Source organism: Penicillium soppii, assembly GCF_028829465.1.
Source record: "Penicillium soppii strain IBT 18220 chromosome Unknown utg000005l, whole genome shotgun sequence".
Lineage (NCBI taxonomy): Eukaryota > Fungi > Ascomycota > Eurotiomycetes > Eurotiales > Aspergillaceae > Penicillium > Penicillium soppii.
In genome coordinates, this window is record NW_026643235.1 from 3,308,740 (window position 1) to 3,326,188 (window position 17,449).

General features: G+C 47.6%; 6 protein-coding genes across 6 annotated transcripts; 4 read left to right on the forward strand and 2 right to left on the reverse strand.

Annotated features, from left to right (window-relative positions):
* Nucleotides 1-484: 484 nt before the first annotated feature.
* N7529_006701 (putative transcriptional regulator) lies at nucleotides 485-1,651 on the forward strand (the record flags this gene model as incomplete). Its single annotated transcript, XM_057242228.1, has 2 exons — nucleotides 485-739; nucleotides 809-1,651. The coding sequence occupies 2 exons, from the start codon at nucleotides 485-487 to the stop codon at nucleotides 1,649-1,651; spliced, it is 1,098 nt and encodes a 365-aa protein (XP_057097587.1).
* Nucleotides 1,652-2,434: 783 nt separating this feature from the next.
* N7529_006702 (putative AP-1 adaptor complex subunit beta) lies at nucleotides 2,435-5,022 on the forward strand (the record flags this gene model as incomplete). Its single annotated transcript, XM_057242229.1, has 7 exons — nucleotides 2,435-2,511; nucleotides 2,583-2,603; nucleotides 2,676-2,807; nucleotides 2,869-3,506; nucleotides 3,557-4,125; nucleotides 4,180-4,541; nucleotides 4,590-5,022. The coding sequence occupies 7 exons, from the start codon at nucleotides 2,435-2,437 to the stop codon at nucleotides 5,020-5,022; spliced, it is 2,232 nt and encodes a 743-aa protein (XP_057097588.1).
* An 855-nt stretch (nucleotides 5,023-5,877) lies between these two features.
* Nucleotides 5,878-7,090, forward strand: N7529_006703 (NAD(P)-dependent alcohol dehydrogenase; the record flags this gene model as incomplete). The annotated part of the gene is made up of 3 exons (XM_057242230.1): nucleotides 5,878-6,051; nucleotides 6,123-6,731; nucleotides 6,797-7,090. 3 exons carry the CDS (start codon nucleotides 5,878-5,880, stop codon nucleotides 7,088-7,090), a joined length of 1,077 nt encoding a protein of 358 aa, XP_057097589.1.
* A 474-nt stretch (nucleotides 7,091-7,564) lies between these two features.
* cspA (putative cell surface protein) lies at nucleotides 7,565-8,799 on the reverse strand (the record flags this gene model as incomplete). The annotated part of the gene is made up of 2 exons (XM_057242231.1): nucleotides 7,565-8,256; nucleotides 8,313-8,799. 2 exons carry the CDS (start codon nucleotides 8,797-8,799, stop codon nucleotides 7,565-7,567), a joined length of 1,179 nt encoding a protein of 392 aa, XP_057097590.1.
* A 1,459-nt stretch (nucleotides 8,800-10,258) lies between these two features.
* Nucleotides 10,259-11,890, forward strand: N7529_006705 (DNA primase subunit PRI1; the record flags this gene model as incomplete). Its single annotated transcript, XM_057242232.1, has 3 exons — nucleotides 10,259-10,443; nucleotides 10,502-10,696; nucleotides 10,756-11,890. 3 exons carry the CDS (start codon nucleotides 10,259-10,261, stop codon nucleotides 11,888-11,890), a joined length of 1,515 nt encoding a protein of 504 aa, XP_057097591.1.
* Nucleotides 11,891-16,325: 4,435 nt separating this feature from the next.
* On the reverse strand, nucleotides 16,326-17,434 carry N7529_006706 (MAM33 family protein; the record flags this gene model as incomplete). The annotated part of the gene is made up of 4 exons (XM_057242233.1): nucleotides 16,326-16,351; nucleotides 16,416-16,891; nucleotides 16,972-17,152; nucleotides 17,254-17,434. 4 exons carry the CDS (start codon nucleotides 17,432-17,434, stop codon nucleotides 16,326-16,328), a joined length of 864 nt encoding a protein of 287 aa, XP_057097592.1.
* Between the last annotated feature and the right edge of the window lie 15 nt (nucleotides 17,435-17,449).

The following is a 17,449-nucleotide window of genomic DNA, read 5'->3' on the forward strand; positions in this document are numbered from 1 at the left end:
TATATGCGAATTATAATAGGAAGAGGTCAACTGCTCCATAAGTGGTACTCCTAAGCTAGTTATACCCAGGAGGCACTAGATGCATATTTTGCCGGCATATATATAACGAAATTAAGATAACAACGTCCTTAAAATATAAGTTATAGGCTCCATGTCTCTACATACCTATATGCAGCCTTATAACAGCATGTATACACTTATAAGAAGCAAATATTGTGTATAAGTGAAATGCTATAGCGCCAAACAATTCACCCGTGGATCTCGATCCCGCTTTGTCATCCGTTTTCAAGCTCGCGGCTTCGCCCAAACACGCGCAACTTCGCATCTAGCTCTAATTGACATTCACATTTCTTTTCATTTTCTCTCAATCTCCCTCCTTTTACCTCTAATAATAATTCGCGCTGTCTCGTTTTATATACTGAGCTACATATACGATTTGACTCACCTTCAATTCTATCTACAAGCGACCTAGAGCAGCATAAACATGCCGCCGAAGTATAGAATGTCCGACTCCGACTCAGACGCCGACAGAGAAACTGCCAGTGGTCCCTCTGACCAGACTCTCGAAAAGGGTCTCCGCGACGGAGTTGCTGCAATCTTCAAGTCGGGCAATATGGAGGAATTGACTGTGAAACGCGTGCGACTTGCGGTGGAAAACAAACTAGGTCTCACAGCGGGGTACTTCAAGTCTACAGGTGATTGGAAAGTGCGGAGTGAGGAGATCATCAAAGACGAGGTTGTAAGTATTGTTCTACGTTGCCAACAGGGGTTCACTTGGTGAGAGGCACTGATTGTGATCATGATGCAGGAAACACAAGATAAGGCAGCGCATGAACCAGAGCCCGAACCTGCACCGCAGCCGAAGCCGGCTACCCTAGCTAAACGACCAAAGCCCGAAGGCGCACCTAAGCCTAGGAAACGCCAGAAGACGAAGACACCAGTATCAGACGAAGGTGAAGACGATCCCTCAGTCGCGTCCGGTGATGAGAGTGATGAGGTGGCAGAACCCAAGAAACGATCAAAAGTACCCGTGAAGAAGGCATTCGTACAGAAGTCCAAGTATACTGCCCCAAAATCCACCAAAAAAGACGAATCGGACGAATCGGAAACTTCTGATGTTGCTGCAAACACCTTGGATGTCCCCAAGGCGACCACAAAAGACGATTCCGAAAGCGAGATGTCAGTGGTACTCGACGAAGAGCCAAAGCCCAAAGCCCCGCGCAAGCGACAGAAGAGTACAGATGGTCCTGCTTCCAAAACGAAGAAAGCACCGAAGGCCAAGGGTGAAGATATCAGCCCGGACCAGGCTGAAATTAAAAGGCTGCAAGGATGGCTCATCAAGTGCGGGATCCGCAAGCTATGGGGTAAAGAGCTTGCTCCATATGACACCCCTAAAGCAAAGATTAAGCATCTGAAGGGAATGCTTGAAGATGCTGGAATGAAGGGCAGGCCATCTCAAGAAAGGGCTAACCAAATTCGCGAAGAACGGGAGTTAAAAGCCGACCTGGAGCAGATCAAAGAGGGAGAGAAAAACTGGGGTGTGCAGAGCGACGAGGAGGGTGGTGATGACGAGAAGCCTCGGCGTAGAGTTAATCGGGGGCACCAGTCGCTTGCATTCCTGGACAGCGACGATGGTGAGGAAACCGATTAAGACCGCACGTTTGTAAAGAATCAGCTTCGGCCGGGCAGCTGGGCTGTTTGAGGGCCGGAAGCCGAGTTAGATCGCTTTGAATCATTTGTATTTCATACATCGTAAGGTCGAGATATATGATCAATAATACACCCCATTATCGTGCAGCTTTGGGTCCGCTCATGCGCTGAGCAGTTAAACTGAAAATGGCGACGGAAGAGATGAAAAGAACGAGATTATAGAACTTGAGACTGTTAGCGAGATACAAATGCTCATATACTCGAACGGTAACCTACAGCTTTCCTTGAGTACTCGTTCTCCTCGGCCTCTGTTCTAGCCTCGACAAAGAGACGTCGCAAATTAGGGAGGTTTGCCTGCAGACTTGTTAGTGGCCATGTTTGCAATCCGAGTAAAAAGCCTCTCACCATAGTAAAATATTCTCAATGTTAAATCTGGGGTAAATCGGAGAGATTGCCAAAATAACCTTGAAAAGGAGAGAAGGTGAGATGACAGTACTCCGTAGAGGCGGGAGAGTCCAGAAGCCGCCATTTGTGGACAACTTTTGATCGTCCACCCTTCACCTACCCCCATTCTTCTCCTTGAAATCCCCCCACCACTCGGTTGTTCCATCTCTTTGTCGGTAACTGCGGACAGACTGAACAATCTTGACACATATTCCATTCCGACGACCGAGGAGCTTGAAATTCCCCGCAGTCCAACGTTACTCGATTAATCCCCCTCCCATCCCCGAATCTCTAGGCGGAGGCACGACTTAGTCGTTGCTGAAGCTTATACATACTCGCCATGGCGATGAACAAAATCCGCGGCGCCTTTGCGGTGCCTAGGAAAGGAGAGACATTCGAATTGCGAGCTGGACTTGTGTACGCGGCCCTCTCCACAATGCGATTGCCACATCGTTACAAATGAGGTATGATGCTAACAATTTCCGCAGTTCCCAGTATGCCTATGAACGGTATGTACAGCAGCAAAGCGATGAATCTCGGCCGACCGAAGGAGGAGGACGTGGTGGCTAACCATGTAACAGGAAGGAATCCATCCAAAAGACAATTATGGCCATGACCCTGGGGAAGGATGTCTCGGCCCTTTTCCCCGATGTGCTCAAGAACATTGCTACAGCCGATCTTGAGCAAAAGAAATTGGTTTACCTTTATCTCATGTGGGTATCGCGGTTGTTTCAGCGTGGCTACGTACGCTAATATGTGGAATCTCACATTTAGGAACTACGCCAAATCGCACCCTGATCTATGTATTCTCGCCGTGAACACATTCGTACAAGACTCGGAAGACCCCAACCCGCTGATCCGTGCGCTCGCAATCCGAACAATGGGCTGTATTCGGGTGGAGAAGATGGTGGACTACATGGAAGAACCGCTACGCAAGACTCTTCGGGACGAATCACCATATGTTCGCAAGACAGCTGCGATTTGTGTCGCCAAGCTGTTCGATCTGAATCCCGCGATGGCCCTCGAGAATGGATTCTTAGAGACGCTCCAGGAGATGATCGGTGATCCCAACCCGATGGTGGTCGCGAATGCAGTGACCGCACTTTCGGAGATTAACCACACTGCACCGGAGACACACGCGCTGAAAATTAATAACAACACCCTACGGAAGATGCTGATGGCACTGAACGAGTGCACAGAGTGGGGCCGCGTTACTATTCTCTCAACTTTGGCCGAATACAAAACGACCGACGTGAAGGAATCGGAACATATCTGCGAACGAGTTGCGCCTCAATTTCAACATGTTAACTCGGGTGTTGTTCTTGCAGCGGTCAAGGCTGTATTCTTACATATGAAGAACGTCAACTCTGAATTGGCAAAGACTTACTTGAAGAAAATGGCCCCGCCATTGGGTATGCCTCCCGGTTGCTCTTACTGCGCATCTTTCGCTAATTTTAGTTAGTCACATTGGTTTCGTCGGCTCCCGAGGTGCAATATGTGGCATTGAGAAATATCGACCTCCTGCTGCAGAAGCAGCCCGACATTCTCCAGAAGGAACTTCGTGTTTTCTTTTGCAAATACAACGATCCGCCATATGTCAAGTTCCAGAAGCTTGAGATCATGGTACGGATTGCGAACGATCGTAATGTGGACCAGCTCCTGGCTGAATTGAAAGAATACGCCCTTGAAGTCGATATGGACTTTGTCCGGCGCGCCGTCAAGGCCATCGGCCAGGTTGCTATCAAGATTGAGAGCGCAAGTGAACGGTGCGTCAACACATTGTTGGATCTGATCAACACCAAGGTAAACTACGTCGTTCAGGAAGCAATCGTGGTCATCAAGGACATTTTCCGAAAGTACCCTGGATACGAGGGTATTATCCCGACTTTGTGCCAGTGCATTGATGAGTTAGATGAGCCTAATGCTCGGGCGGCACTCATCTGGATTGTTGGAGAGTATGCCGAGAAGATCAGCAATGCGGGTGATATCCTGGGTGGATTCGTGGATGGATTTAACGAAGAATTCTCCTCGGTTCGTTTTTATCTTCTGATGGGTGCATCGTCCATGGCTAACATTTATTTCCAGACGCAATTGCAAATCCTCACTTCTGTGGTCAAGCTCTTCCTCAAGCGTCCTGAAAAGGCCCAGGGCCTTGTACAACGGGTCCTCCAGGCCGCGACAGCCGAGAACGACAACCCTGATGTTCGTGACCGAGCGTATATCTACTGGCGTCTTTTGTCCAACACCAGTGATTCAAATGCGACAAAGAGCATTGTGCTCTCCGATAAGCCTCCTATCGTTACCACCATCCACTCACTACCTCCGGCGCTCCTCGATCAACTCCTCACTGAATTGTCTACTCTCTCTTCTGTCTACCACAAACCCCCAGAGCAGTTTGTTGGCCACGGCCGATTCGGCGCCGATGCCGTCCAACGTGCTGCCATCGAGTATGTATTCACCTTGTATTCACCACACAGTTTGCTAATCATTCACAGGGAACAACTTCAAAATGCGCTCGAGAACCCATTAGCTGCCGGAGCCGCCGCAGCCGCCGGTGGCTCCGCACCGCCGGCGCAGGCGCAAAACAACGTCGAGAACTTGCTGGACATCGATTTCGACGGTGGTGCGCCTGCCTCGGCACAAAACGAGCCGGCTAGCGGCATGTCGGGCCTTGAGGGATTGGCCGGTACCCCTGTCCGGGTCGCATCGCCTGCGGTTGGCACTCCATCCGGTCAAGCCAACAACAACCTGGATGACCTGTTGGGCGTGTTTGGAGATTCTGCATCCGCGCAGCCCTCGTCGAGCGGTGCCAGCAACGGTGGCGCCGATATCATGAACGGTTTCTCTGGTCTTGATCTCTCAGGGAATGCACCTGCGCGAGATAATCAGGCCAAGAAATCTAACGATGACATCATGTCGCTCTTCTAGAGCCATTGATGGTATAGTGTTGTCTAGCCGATTCTATTGGTGTTATATGCAGGTGTTTCGCAAGCCGAGAATTCGAACAGAGCGAGATAGATTTCTATTATGTGTTTAATTCTGACTGCATCTCTCCCTAATCGCACTTCAAAAGGCTTGTATATTTTCCTCAAATATCAATTTTCTTGCTTTAGGCTTCGAACACTAAAGGCCTTAGTTCAAAGCTTGGCTATCTGGGGACCTTGCTGGCCCAGAACTATACTCAATCTCAACATAAAATCCAACATGAATCTACTGTATACTCCGTACTGTTGAAGTCGGTCTAAAAAACCACACAATCACGTAAAATGAGGTGATCAATTAGAGTTGCCTTAATTTTCGCCCAATGCAAGCCACCGGCTCCACTAAGAAAGAAAAATTCAACGAACTTCGGAAATCGTGCCGATATGTACAATAGTGTACAATTTAATTTCTATCATACTAGTCAACGAATGAAACAAGCCTCAATTGCCATAGGTACATACCTAGGCATTACCTAGGTAGAGTGTGTAGGTAGTATATATGTCCTAATCTATACACCTTAAAAAGCCCTAAGTTCCCCTAATCAAGGTGTCCAACCCGCCTGGTAGTGTCCGGGTTCCCCCAATCATTGATAACACAGGTCGACGACCCATTTAAGTCCATATCTCCGACATGTAAATGGATCCCGTGGGGGTGCTTACCAATTCAACAGGACACCGAAGTTTCCAGTGAAAACCCAAGTGGGACTGTAGGCTAGTCCCGCCTGGAACGGATATAAATGGGGCAGACGTCCCCCAAAGATAAGGGTTCAACTACACTGAAAACTTCCTGACAAAACACAATATGGCTACCGACTACAAGTTCGAAGGATGGATGGGTCTTGACCCTAGCTCTGGTGAGGGTAACATGGTCTGGCAAGAATTCCAGCCCAAGAACTGGGAAGAGACCGATGTCGATATCAAGATCTCGCACTGCGGTATCTGTGGCTCGGATCTGCACACTCTGCGCAGCGGCTGGGTGAGTTCCTTCAATACCCCCGAAAATCAAAGGATGGGATACATGGAAGCAATTACTAACATTCGCCACAGCGCCCAACCACTTACCCTTGCTGTGTTGGCCACGAAATTGTAGGCACAGCCGTGCGTGTGGGCTCCCAAGTCCCCGACATCAAAATCGGCGATCGTGTCGGTGTCGGTGCCCAGAGTGATTCCTGCCGTAACCGCTTCGGCGACTGCCAGGAGTGCGCTGCCGGGAAGGAGAACTACTGCTGCAAGAAAGTTATCGGCACCTATAACAGCGTCCACTATGATGGTGGCAACTCCTATGGCGGATACGCGAAGTATAACCGTGTGCCCGGTCACTTTGCTATCAAGATCCCTGATGCTATCCCCTCTGCGGATGCTGCGCCTATGCTGTGTGGTGGTGCTACTCTCTATAGCCCCCTCAAGCACAACAACTGTGGTCCCGGCAAGCGGGTTGGTATCATTGGTGTTGGTGGACTTGGACACTTTGGTCTCCTATTCGCTAAGGCAATGGGTGCTGATAAGGTCGTTGCTATCTCGCGCAAGCTCGGCAAGAAGGAGGATTCGCTGAAGATGGGTGCGGATCTTTACATTGCCACTGACGATGAGCCGAACTGGGCCTCCGATAATGCGAGGTCTTTGGATCTGATTGTCTCCACAGTCTCTTCTACCAAGGTGAGTTCCAAAAGCTGGTTGGGGCTTTAAAGTAAGACGTTCCGAGGACTAACTACGTTTTATAGATGCCCTTCAATGATTACTTGGGTCTGCTGAAGACCGGTGGTTCTTTCGTTCAGGTCGGTCTTCCCGAGGACGGCGGTCTGTTTGCTCCTGTCCGCAGCTTGATGCGCCAAATCAGTCTCCAGAGCTCTCTTGTTGGCAGCCCTGACGAAATCCGGGAGATGTTCCAGCTGGTTGCTGAGAAGGGCATCCACCCCTGGATTGAGGAAATCCCGATGAAGGACGCCAACAAGGCAATCGTCGATATGGAGGATGGCAAGGCGCGCTACCGCTACGTGCTGGTCAACGAGGAATAGAGGATAGATTTAAAATAGAGATGAGTTACGAAGTCAATGGAAGATTCGATGCGGAATGTGCAAACGAAATGTTTTAAGATTACTGAAAGACAATGTATTACAAGGAAAGCCTGATTCTTGGAATGAATGCTTTTGAAAACAACTTTTATTAATGCAACTGTCAAAAGTCAGATAAAATCCAAGCAATAATAGACTCTATGTATTACTATTAGCGAATATAGATAGGATAGATCCAACAAATTATAGAAAAGACAAAAGAAATCTCGAAGTGACCAAGCAGCCGCTCTTATTCAACTTCCGGCCCTGTCAAAGAACAGAAGAGGAAAAACCAAGCGGGGCATGGGTCAACTTTCACACAAAAGCTCAAGATACCGTGAGGGTCTCTCTGATCCACACCACAAAGATCAGAAGAGGTCAGGATCTGAGAAGCGATCAACACCTGGGGGTGGATCAGCTCAAAGCTGCTCAACTAATTTAGAAGAGAGCCATGAGGCCAACAACACCGGCGAGGAAGCCGAAGGCGGGTTGGACGTTGGAGGCACCACCGGTGAAGGTACCGGGGGTGGAGGAGGAACCGGGCTGCTCAGGGGTAGCGGGGGTGGAAGACTCCTCGGGAGTGGAAGGCTGGGCAGGCTGGGTCTCCTGAGGGGTAGCGGGCTGAGTCTCGGCAGGCTTGGTAGCAGCGGGCTGGGAGGCAGCGGGCTGGACAGCAGCGGGTTGGGAGGCAGCGGGCTGGGAAGCAGCGGGCTGGGCGACAGCGGGCTGGGAGACAGCGGGTTGGGCGACAGCAGGCTGGGAGACAGCAGGCTGGACAGCAGCGGGCTGGGAGGCAGCGGGCTGGGAAGCAGCGGGCTGGGAAGCAGCGGGCTGGGAAGCAGCAGGCTTGGAGGCAGCGGGCTCAGACTGGGCAGGCACAGCGGGCTGAGTGGCAGAAGGCTGGGCAGGCACAACGGGCTTGGAGGAGGCAGGCTTCTGGGGAGGGATCACGACAGTGCCGGTGGCCTGGGCGGGGGCGCTGGTTGCGGGCTGAGTAGCGTTGTGGAAGGTCACAGGCTTCTCGTTTTCGCAGTGAGTGCAGACGGTGGTCTTGGTGATGGTGATGGTGTTGGTGTTGGTGACAGGGATGGTGTAGGTCTTAGAGCCAGAGGTGACAGTAGACGAGGTGACTGGAAGCTTTGTTAGTAGGTGCGGCTTGGTGATTGCATGGTTCAATGGAACTTACCAGGGCAGGTGGTGGTCACAATGGTAAGGGTCTTGGTGGTTCCCGGGTGGGTGGGGGTGTGCTCCGGCTTGGTGGAGGTGGTGCACGGGGTGGTGGAGTGAGGCTTGGTGTGGGTAGACTCCGGCTTGGTGTGGGTGGACTCCGGCTTGGTGTGGGTGGACTCCGGCTTGGTGTGGGTGTGCTCCGGGGTGGTGTGGGTGTGAGTCGGGGTGGAGTGAGTCTGCACCGGGGTGGTAGAGGTGGTGCAGGGGGTAGTCCAGGACTCGGCGGGCTTGGTCCAGGAGTCGGTAGGACGGGTCCAGGACTCGTGGGTCGAGACGTGACCGGCGGGCTTGGACCAGCTCTCACCCCAACCCTCGGCCTGGTGGGGAGCAACGGCAGCAGAGCTCTGAGCGGCGGGCCGGACGAAGTCCTCACCACGAGCCTGCATAACACCGGCGAAGGCCGGGCTGGCGGCAAGAGCCAAAAGAGCAACGGAGTTGATCATTTCGAGAGATAAAAGTCTTTTCTTAATGTACTTGGAAAGATAACGAGTGAAGAGATGATGAAAAGAAAGTTTGAAATCGGGCAGAGATGAACGATCTTATATGCTCTTTTCGACAGTACAGTTCCCAAGTGAGAACAGACATGGGTGCCACGGTCGTGTCCAGGACAAAAAAGTCAGACCTGATCCACAATGTCACCATCTAAGGCTGAATGCAGGAACCATGATAGCTCAAGCAGAGATGACAAAGGTACATGAGCAAGGCCATTGGATGAAAATTTTGAGCAATGATACATCCATCCGATCGACTTTGATGCAAACGTGACAGCTTATAGTATCATTGCAGTAAAGCAGTGCACACGATCTCCACAGGAGTAACCTAATCCGGAACTATAAGGAGGATCTTGAGGGTTATTGGTGCTTTTTCATTCATGTACGGATCTGTACAGAGTTAAGTCAATGTGGATTTGATCGGAAGTGCTTTCCAATTCGATCGAGGGCATCACCAGCTGTTGATGAGAGCTCCGTGCATTTTGATCTTGTTTTGCAGCGAAGGGACACATGCGTGAAATGATTAGGGCAACATAATAACTATGACAGCCAACTAAAGAAAGTCCAGACTTGGATTTGGACGAGAGCATAGCTGGGTTTCGAGTGGCCCGAGCGAGCATTATTTTGAATAGACTTCTGTGATTGGAGATAGAAAACCTGGAGATGATTTCCCGCATATTGCGAATGCCAAACGCATCAATTACAGGCAGCCAAAAGCCTCGGGAGCGAATAAGAGAGTTCCTTGTGTCCTGTGGAATGTGAGCATGGCACAGGCAGAGCATGGGCGCGTTCCATCGACAGGCCAAAGAATGTACGGGGGAACTCGAAGCGTCGTCTCAACGGGATTTTCCCGAAACTCTCGCGATCTGAAGCTGTTGGCCAAATGTCACCCAATATATCACCGTTAGCTGTTATCAATGACGGGGACATTTCGGAGATTGCTCCAGTTTGGTAGAGTCCCTCCTAAGATGGAGCCGCAAAATAACAATGGGGTTCAATTGAAAATTCTGCTTAGATATCCGGATTCAGAGTTGTACCCTCGCCAATCAGAGGAAATATGCTGAAATACTTGGGGTTGTACCGTCGCTGTACACTTCGTATGTGTCCAATAGCACAAGAGGTCTAGATGTCATCCACGGATCCTGGCAGCTGAGAGGTACCACATCAGGATTGCAGGTAACTTGGCTGCAAGCGGCAAGAAGGAGGGAAAAGTTCTACTGCCCTTTTGCACTTGTTTGGTGAGGAACAATATTGAGTCAAGTTATCCGTTTCCGTCGATAGATGTATATTTCCAATTTGGGTAGTTAGGGCTTAGGGTAAGCACGTGCACGGGTCTCACGCGTCGCGCGTCGCGCCTTCCCGTTTAGGTTCAATTAAGAGCGATTGTTTGCCAACACCAAATTCGCCCAAGATGCCGCACTCTTTATCGCCTGATCTTGCGCAAAATGATGATGAGATGCCGGATGCGCCATCAGTCGAAACCTCGACTGAGAACAATGTTAAGCTGGAGGACATGTTCAACGACGATGAGGACGATGAGGAATTCCCTACTTCCGGGGATGTGAAGATGGATTCTCCAGCCGTAAAGCCAGAAGAGTGAGCACCAAAATCTAGAGGATGAATAACCACAACACTGACTTAAATCTTGCAACAGGCCTGTCCCTACACCATCTGGGGTTGACGACGAAGTCATGCTTGCCTTTTATCAACGACTTTTTCCCTTTCGATACCTATTCCAGTGGCTGAATCATGGAATTGTGCCGACGAAAGACTTCGGAAACCGCGAATTTGCCCTTACGCTACAAAATGACGCCTATCTCAGATACCAATCATACCCCACCGCAGACATGTGAGACTACTCAACTCTTGGATTGCTGGCCCTGATTAAGCTGACGCAAATATGGATAGGTTCCGGAAGGATATTCTGAGAATGAACCCCTCTCGTTTCGAAATTGGACCCGTCTACAGCACCAACCCGCGCGATCGCAAAACGCTCCGAGGTGGTCAAATGAAGCCTGTCTCCAAGGAACTGGTGTTCGATATCGATTTGACTGATTATGACGACATCCGTACTTGCTGTGTCAAGGCGAATATCTGCCCTAAGTGTTGGTCGTTTGCGACAATGGCTATCAAGGTCATTGATACCGCTCTACGGGAAGACTTTGGGTTTGAGCACATTCTCTGGGTTTACTCCGGCCGACGTGGTGTTCACGCTTGGGTGTGTGATCCGCGGGCACGTATTATGCCGGATGATCGACGAAAAGCCCTTGCCGGCTATCTCGAACTCATTCGAGGAGGGTCACAGAGTGGCAAGAAAGTCAATATAAAACGACCACTGCACCCCCACATTGTCCGCAGTCTCGAGATCCTGAAGAACGATTTCGCTAGAACGACTCTTGGCGATCAAGACACATTTGAAAGCGATGAGCAGGCGGAACGCTTGCTTTCTTTACTGCCCGATAAGGGTCTGAATGATTCCCTGCGAAGAAAGTGGGACTCTTCTCCAGGTCGCGCCAGCACCAGCAAATGGGCTGACATCGACTCACTCGCCAAGAGCGGTAAAAGCACTACTCTGAAGACATCTACTCTTCGGGATGCGAAGCAGGATATTGTTTTGGAATACACATACCCTCGCCTGGATGCCGAGGTCAGCAAAAAGATGATTCACTTGTTGAAGAGTCCCTTCGTTATTCACCCAGGAACTGGCCGTATTTGTGTTCCTATTGATCCTCGCAATGCCGAAAACTTCGACCCTCTATCCGTCCCGACAGCGATGCAGCTGCTTACGGAGATTGACGAATACGATGCGAAGCACCCTGCTGGCACAGCGGAGGCTGATGTCCCGGATGTGGAAGGCAGTGCAGCAAACGGCTCTGATGTTAAGGGTAGTCGCAAGTTGCAAGATTATGAAAAGACTAGCCTGAAGCCCTACATCGACTTCTTCCGCTCCTTCATCGCAGGCCTCATGAAGGAGGAACGTGCGGGCAAGCGTGAGCGGGATGAGAGTGGGCCAGCTGTCAAGGCGGATCCCATGGAATTCTAGCTGTCACATGTTCATGTTGCAATGCAGTGCCTCATGGGATTATGACTTTATGCTCTGTTGGTTACCTCTATTTATCTCACTCGAGACTTACAACCGTGATTATACAGTCTTCATGGTGTTTGGCGTTTATTGTGTATTGAACTGAATTAATTGTTCGTAATTAGCTTGACGTTGATGCATTTATTACCTTTTTCCACTGCAACCCATCGACCAACTGAACATTGAATGTACCTACTGCTGTTAGCCACATATGAGATGAACTTACGTATATAGGTGCATATGCAAGTTTGTGTCTCGAAGCATGGAGCAGGCTGGGGACTAGGTACTGATGAACATATATATGTATACCGCGAGATAGAGGTATATATTGGGTCATTCTTTTTTGCAGTCTTTTGAACCGGCTCCGGGTGCGGCTGAGGCTTTTGCTGGCGACTTGTTTGATCGTGGGGCCTCTTTGGTCTTTTTCTGGCCATGACGAATAAAGCGTTTATCCCATTGAGCACCTCTGTGGAAACAGGGGGATATTATCAACCCTATCCTTCGGTGCGTGCACGTCCAGAGAATCGGCACCCATCGTTATTATGCTGTAACATTCCTCTCTCTATTTTCCTGATTGTTTTTAGTAATTTGAGTTTAGTTGTATAGCGAGGGTGATGTCCAATTTATATTCGAACTGAGAGACTAGACTTTCTAAGATAGTTCAAATATACTTGCAGTAAGAGATTACAAAAGAGAATCACTCCATGGTATTCTAAAACAAATCTTTTACTTCATTTCGTTCGCTAGAGTTCAACTCTGGTTTCATTTGCTCGCATAAATAATTAATAGCCGTCTTACCATACTAGTTCCTGGACCACGAATCAAATTATGGTAAGACGGCTACCTAGTTACGTTCCAGCTGAAGGACTTGCAAAAAAAAAGCAAGATAAAAAAAGAGGTCGTGCCCGGGATCGAACCGGGATTGCCAGAATCAGAATCTGGAGTGATGACCATTACACTACACAACCCGAGGTGTTGATTTTGGGAAAATAAAATGTTATATGAACCTAAACTCAATTTTAGTAAATTAAATTTGTGGGTTTTGAAGAGATAAGTCCCTAAGGTAGCTTATTATTATAGATATATACATATTTATAGGTTCTATATGCTATATGTATGTAGTTATCAATAATAGGTTGCCTGCTTTATCAAAGGTAATTAATAAATATAAATCAATACATAGGGAGAAAAAGGAACGAGGTCATGCCAGGGAACACTTAGCTTGTTAGACGAAACCACATATGTAGAAATTCTAGAAAAAAAAAGCTCAGGAATCTAGAATCTCGATCCGGTATATACATACATATATAACCTATGGCATAGAGATCACTAGCTATAGTAGGCGATCCCTTCGTGTAATGGAATTAGGGCTCTGGACTTAATTTCCACAAAGGGCATATTCTTTATGGCGCATGTACTAAAAAGACCACTTATGATAACCTGTTCGACTTGTGATAACGGTTATCACACCAGGGTTTCCACTATATACTGCCTAGAGCCTCCACTGGCCCGGTATCCAAGATATTCCCTTGTATGGATTATTCATTATCCATTACGTTTTGGCCCGGATGGCCTAGATTTTGCATATTAGCTCACTACGTTCGCAATTATAATTTACCTCAAATATGAGGTGTTATAACATACACAATAGAAATTTCTAAAGTTCTGAGGTTCATATTATTAATCTAGTTCATACGCGGGCTATATAGTCTGAGGCACATGGTAAATGTGAGATATTCAATAGTTATATCTTGACAACCATGCTCTTGGTTCATTTCATTTCTTTATCGATGGAAACATATAGGCATCTTTGGTAGTAGTATATGCTGGTTTTGATTTCAATAAAAACTTGTATCATCATGATACCGAAACTTATGTAGGTAAAACCGAAAAATGTACATTTATGTACATATATATCTCAGTCACTATTTTACCTAACCTAATCATCCCTCCCTAAGTGGCTTGATATCATATAAAAGGCACCCGTATGTGAAAGCAAGGTTATATGAACTACTTCTCTTGACACACTACTGAGGTAAGATGTAATCTATCGCAATCACTATGTGTTACAGATCATGTAGCTCGTTCACATGCGTAGCCTGTATATGAAATAAGTCATGACTTATCAATAACGTCAAGTTACCAGGGTGTTACTACACATACAATAAGAAGAATGCAATCTGTATAACGCGATATAAGCACTACCTAGTAACTATAAGGCTTTTCTTTATTCCCTTTAGTTATATCAGGGTCAGTTTAGGGATCAGGGAGGCTTAGTGACTTAGGGTGTTAATATATCTAGGAATACTATGGGTTTATAATACATAGATATATCTTCTAAGTATAAGAATAAGCCCTTTTAAAGTATGAAAGATTTTGTGGCTTGTAAGTATACTTGTAATCGTGTTATATAGAGACTTGGTATTTTTCTACAATCGTGTATGGAGTAATCCTAATGTTTTGAGGTTATTGATGATAATAATATGATGAGCTTTAAAACCTAAATCTCCATCAATTGGTCTTATAGTCTAGTGGTTAGGACAGTGGTTTTTGAGGATACCCTTCTAAAATTACCATTAGCCCCGGTTCGAACCCGGGTAAGACCTTTTTTTTTTGGCTCTTAGGTAAGATTATCACACATCCATGGATCGTATTCTATATCGGTAATTTAGACATACCCGGTCCATGCGACCCGACCCCTTTGAGTGGATTGGGTCGCCACAGTGTATAGTAATCTATTCGGTAAGCGAGCTGCATAGCCCAGAACACATAGTAAAATCGATAAATTATAGCTTGATATCTCAATAACAGTGGTCTATAACTACTCCTCCTTTGAAAAATACTACTTTGAAGTCATTCTTAGATACTCGAGAGTCTTTTAAGTGTTTTCATAACCTAGAGTTATATAGATATATATGCCTAGTTGAGTCAACTTGCTCCTACATTATATTGACGCTTGATTCATAACACACTTAATTCGGGCCCACTCACATCCTCAGGTTGTGTAGTGTAATGGTCATCACTCCAGATTCTGATTCTGGCAATCCCGGTTCGATCCCGGGCACGACCTCTCTTTTTTTTGCGACTTTTTGCAAGTCCTTTAGTGTGCTCCTTATAATTGATAGCTATAGTCGTTAAGCAGTAACCCTATTGTATTCATAACAATAACGAGCTAGTTTTTGTTATAAGATCCGGAACGTAAGAAGTAATATTTAGGTTTAGAAGCAGGAGGCTAGTTAAGGACAAAGGGACAGGTTGTTATAGAATGAGATAATGTCATCGGTAGTTGAAAACCATTACAAGAATGAAACATAATGAATACCACTGTCTATGTACGTCGTTGTCTTTAAATGAACACATTTATCCGTCCGGGAACCACCCGTGGACCCAGTCAAGGTCATCCGAGAATAAGATCGCCATCGGCAGAAGGGTTTTAAGAGAAAGAAACGTAGCTGTCTGTCGCAGCCGTTTTCTTTCATATGAGCCCGTCTAGTCATAGGGCGTGGAGCAATAACAAGTCATCAACACTCTCTAACACTATGCATAATTAACGTCGACGTTGACAGTTGGAATCAGAAGAAAGGCGCTCAGTAACCAATAGAAGCCGTTGAGAGGAAAAAATGACATCTATAGATACTGCCAGACTACTACAGTAGAAGCTACATATAGTAGAAGTGGTGTTCATTCTTAGAAACTGGAGTGCTAGTTAAGGATGTAAAGAGGCGTATGTATGTATGGTGTTGAATACTCCACTTTTCGCTAGATTTTGAGTCAAAATGCACTTTGTTTTGCCCTCAACACCGCAGGTTGTGTAGTGTAATGGTCATCACTCCAGATTCTGATTCTGGCAATCCCGGTTCGATCCCGGGCACGACCTCTCTTTTTCTTTGGATTTTTTTATTAAACTCACTCACTCTATGAGCAAACATACACACAATACAAGCAAAAAACCCTTTTACAATTTAGTTTGCGAGGTTCGACAGGCCAAGTATGTGGAAATGCATGGAAACGTGTGTTGAAATGATCTTAGCCTCGAAAGCCTTAGTTCCAAACATGCATATATACATAGTATTGACTGTTCGTACAAGATGAGTGCGGAGGTAGATGAAGAGAGGGAAGGGAAGAGAGGATCTAATAAGTGACAGTTTATGTCTATACTATAGGTAAATATCTATGTATACAAGTTCATTTTGCATGTATTCCTGTGAAATAGTTTGAAGCTCATTAGACCTGTAAAATGAATAGTATGTAGAACTCGAAAAGGTAGGCGCAACAAAGCAGGCCACGGACAAGGAAGACGGAGACGAATTCCAAGCTAGGCCATGCTTCTCATTATCAAAAGGTAATCCCAGTGAGATTAAATAGGAAGGGAAACCATATCTGAGTTGTAAATTATTTAAGCACCGATGAAGTTCTTGACAGCTACAATAGAAGAAAGTCGTTAGCGATCAAGTTGCAGGAACATGGTATAGCATGGGGAACATACTTTCCAACCAATGAAGGTACTCCTTCTGCTCCTTGACGGAGATGTAGTCAGGAACCATGTTAGCGAACTCGGCATTAAGGCCGCGGTCCTCGAGGTAGCGGTCCCAGAGGCCCTGGAGGTCCTCGTCGAGGTTCTCGAAGGGAGGACCAGCGTAGAGGCTCTGGCGAGCCCAGTCCTTCTCGGCAGTCTGGGCCTGAGCAAGCTCGGCCTTGGCGAAGTGGGAGACCTCTTCGATCTGGAAGACACCGTCCTGAACGACGGTCTGGATGAGAAGAGCACCGTTGTTGGGCTTCTCAACAGTGACGTTCACGCGGGCAGGGAAGCTGGGCTCGGGCTGCTCGAATTCCTCAGCGCCATTCTCCTGGCTGCGCTGGTTATCATTCTGGTAGTCCAGGTCATCAGTCAGGCTGGAGTCATCGAACTCCTCCTGCTCACTGATGTTCTGGATGTCGGCGACGGTAAAACTGACACGGATGCTAGAAGATCAAACGTGTTAGCCTCAATCATCGAAAATGAACGGAAAAGGATGGGAATTCAGGTGTGAGATGGGCCTTACGTCTCGTTGCCAAACTTCTTGGAGAGGATGACCTCCTGGTCACCCTGAACATCCTTCACCTGCCACTCGCCATGCTTAATGATCTCGTCGATAATTTCCTGTTGCTCATTGAACTCGGGAATATCTGATGTCTTCTCGTGCTTCAGCTCATCCTCGAGCTTGGCGAGAAGGTCGATGTCGCCTGTTAAAAAAAGAAGTTCAGCAATAAGACCACATGCACCGTCCGCAATCCCATGCATTGGAATATCGCGGAGCATTTGGAATTCAATAGATTTATCTCACCTTCAGCTGCGGGAGCCTTGAGGATGCTAGAGGTTGAGAAAGCAGCGTAGGATGGCTTAATGGCCTGCTTCCAGGGTTGGCAGACAGCAGGCTTGGGGAACGCTGGGCGCAGAGCCGATGTGACAATGGAGCGCGAGAAAGTGCGCGGGATCGAGCGGGAGATAGTGCGAAGAGACAACATTATGATGGTAGATGA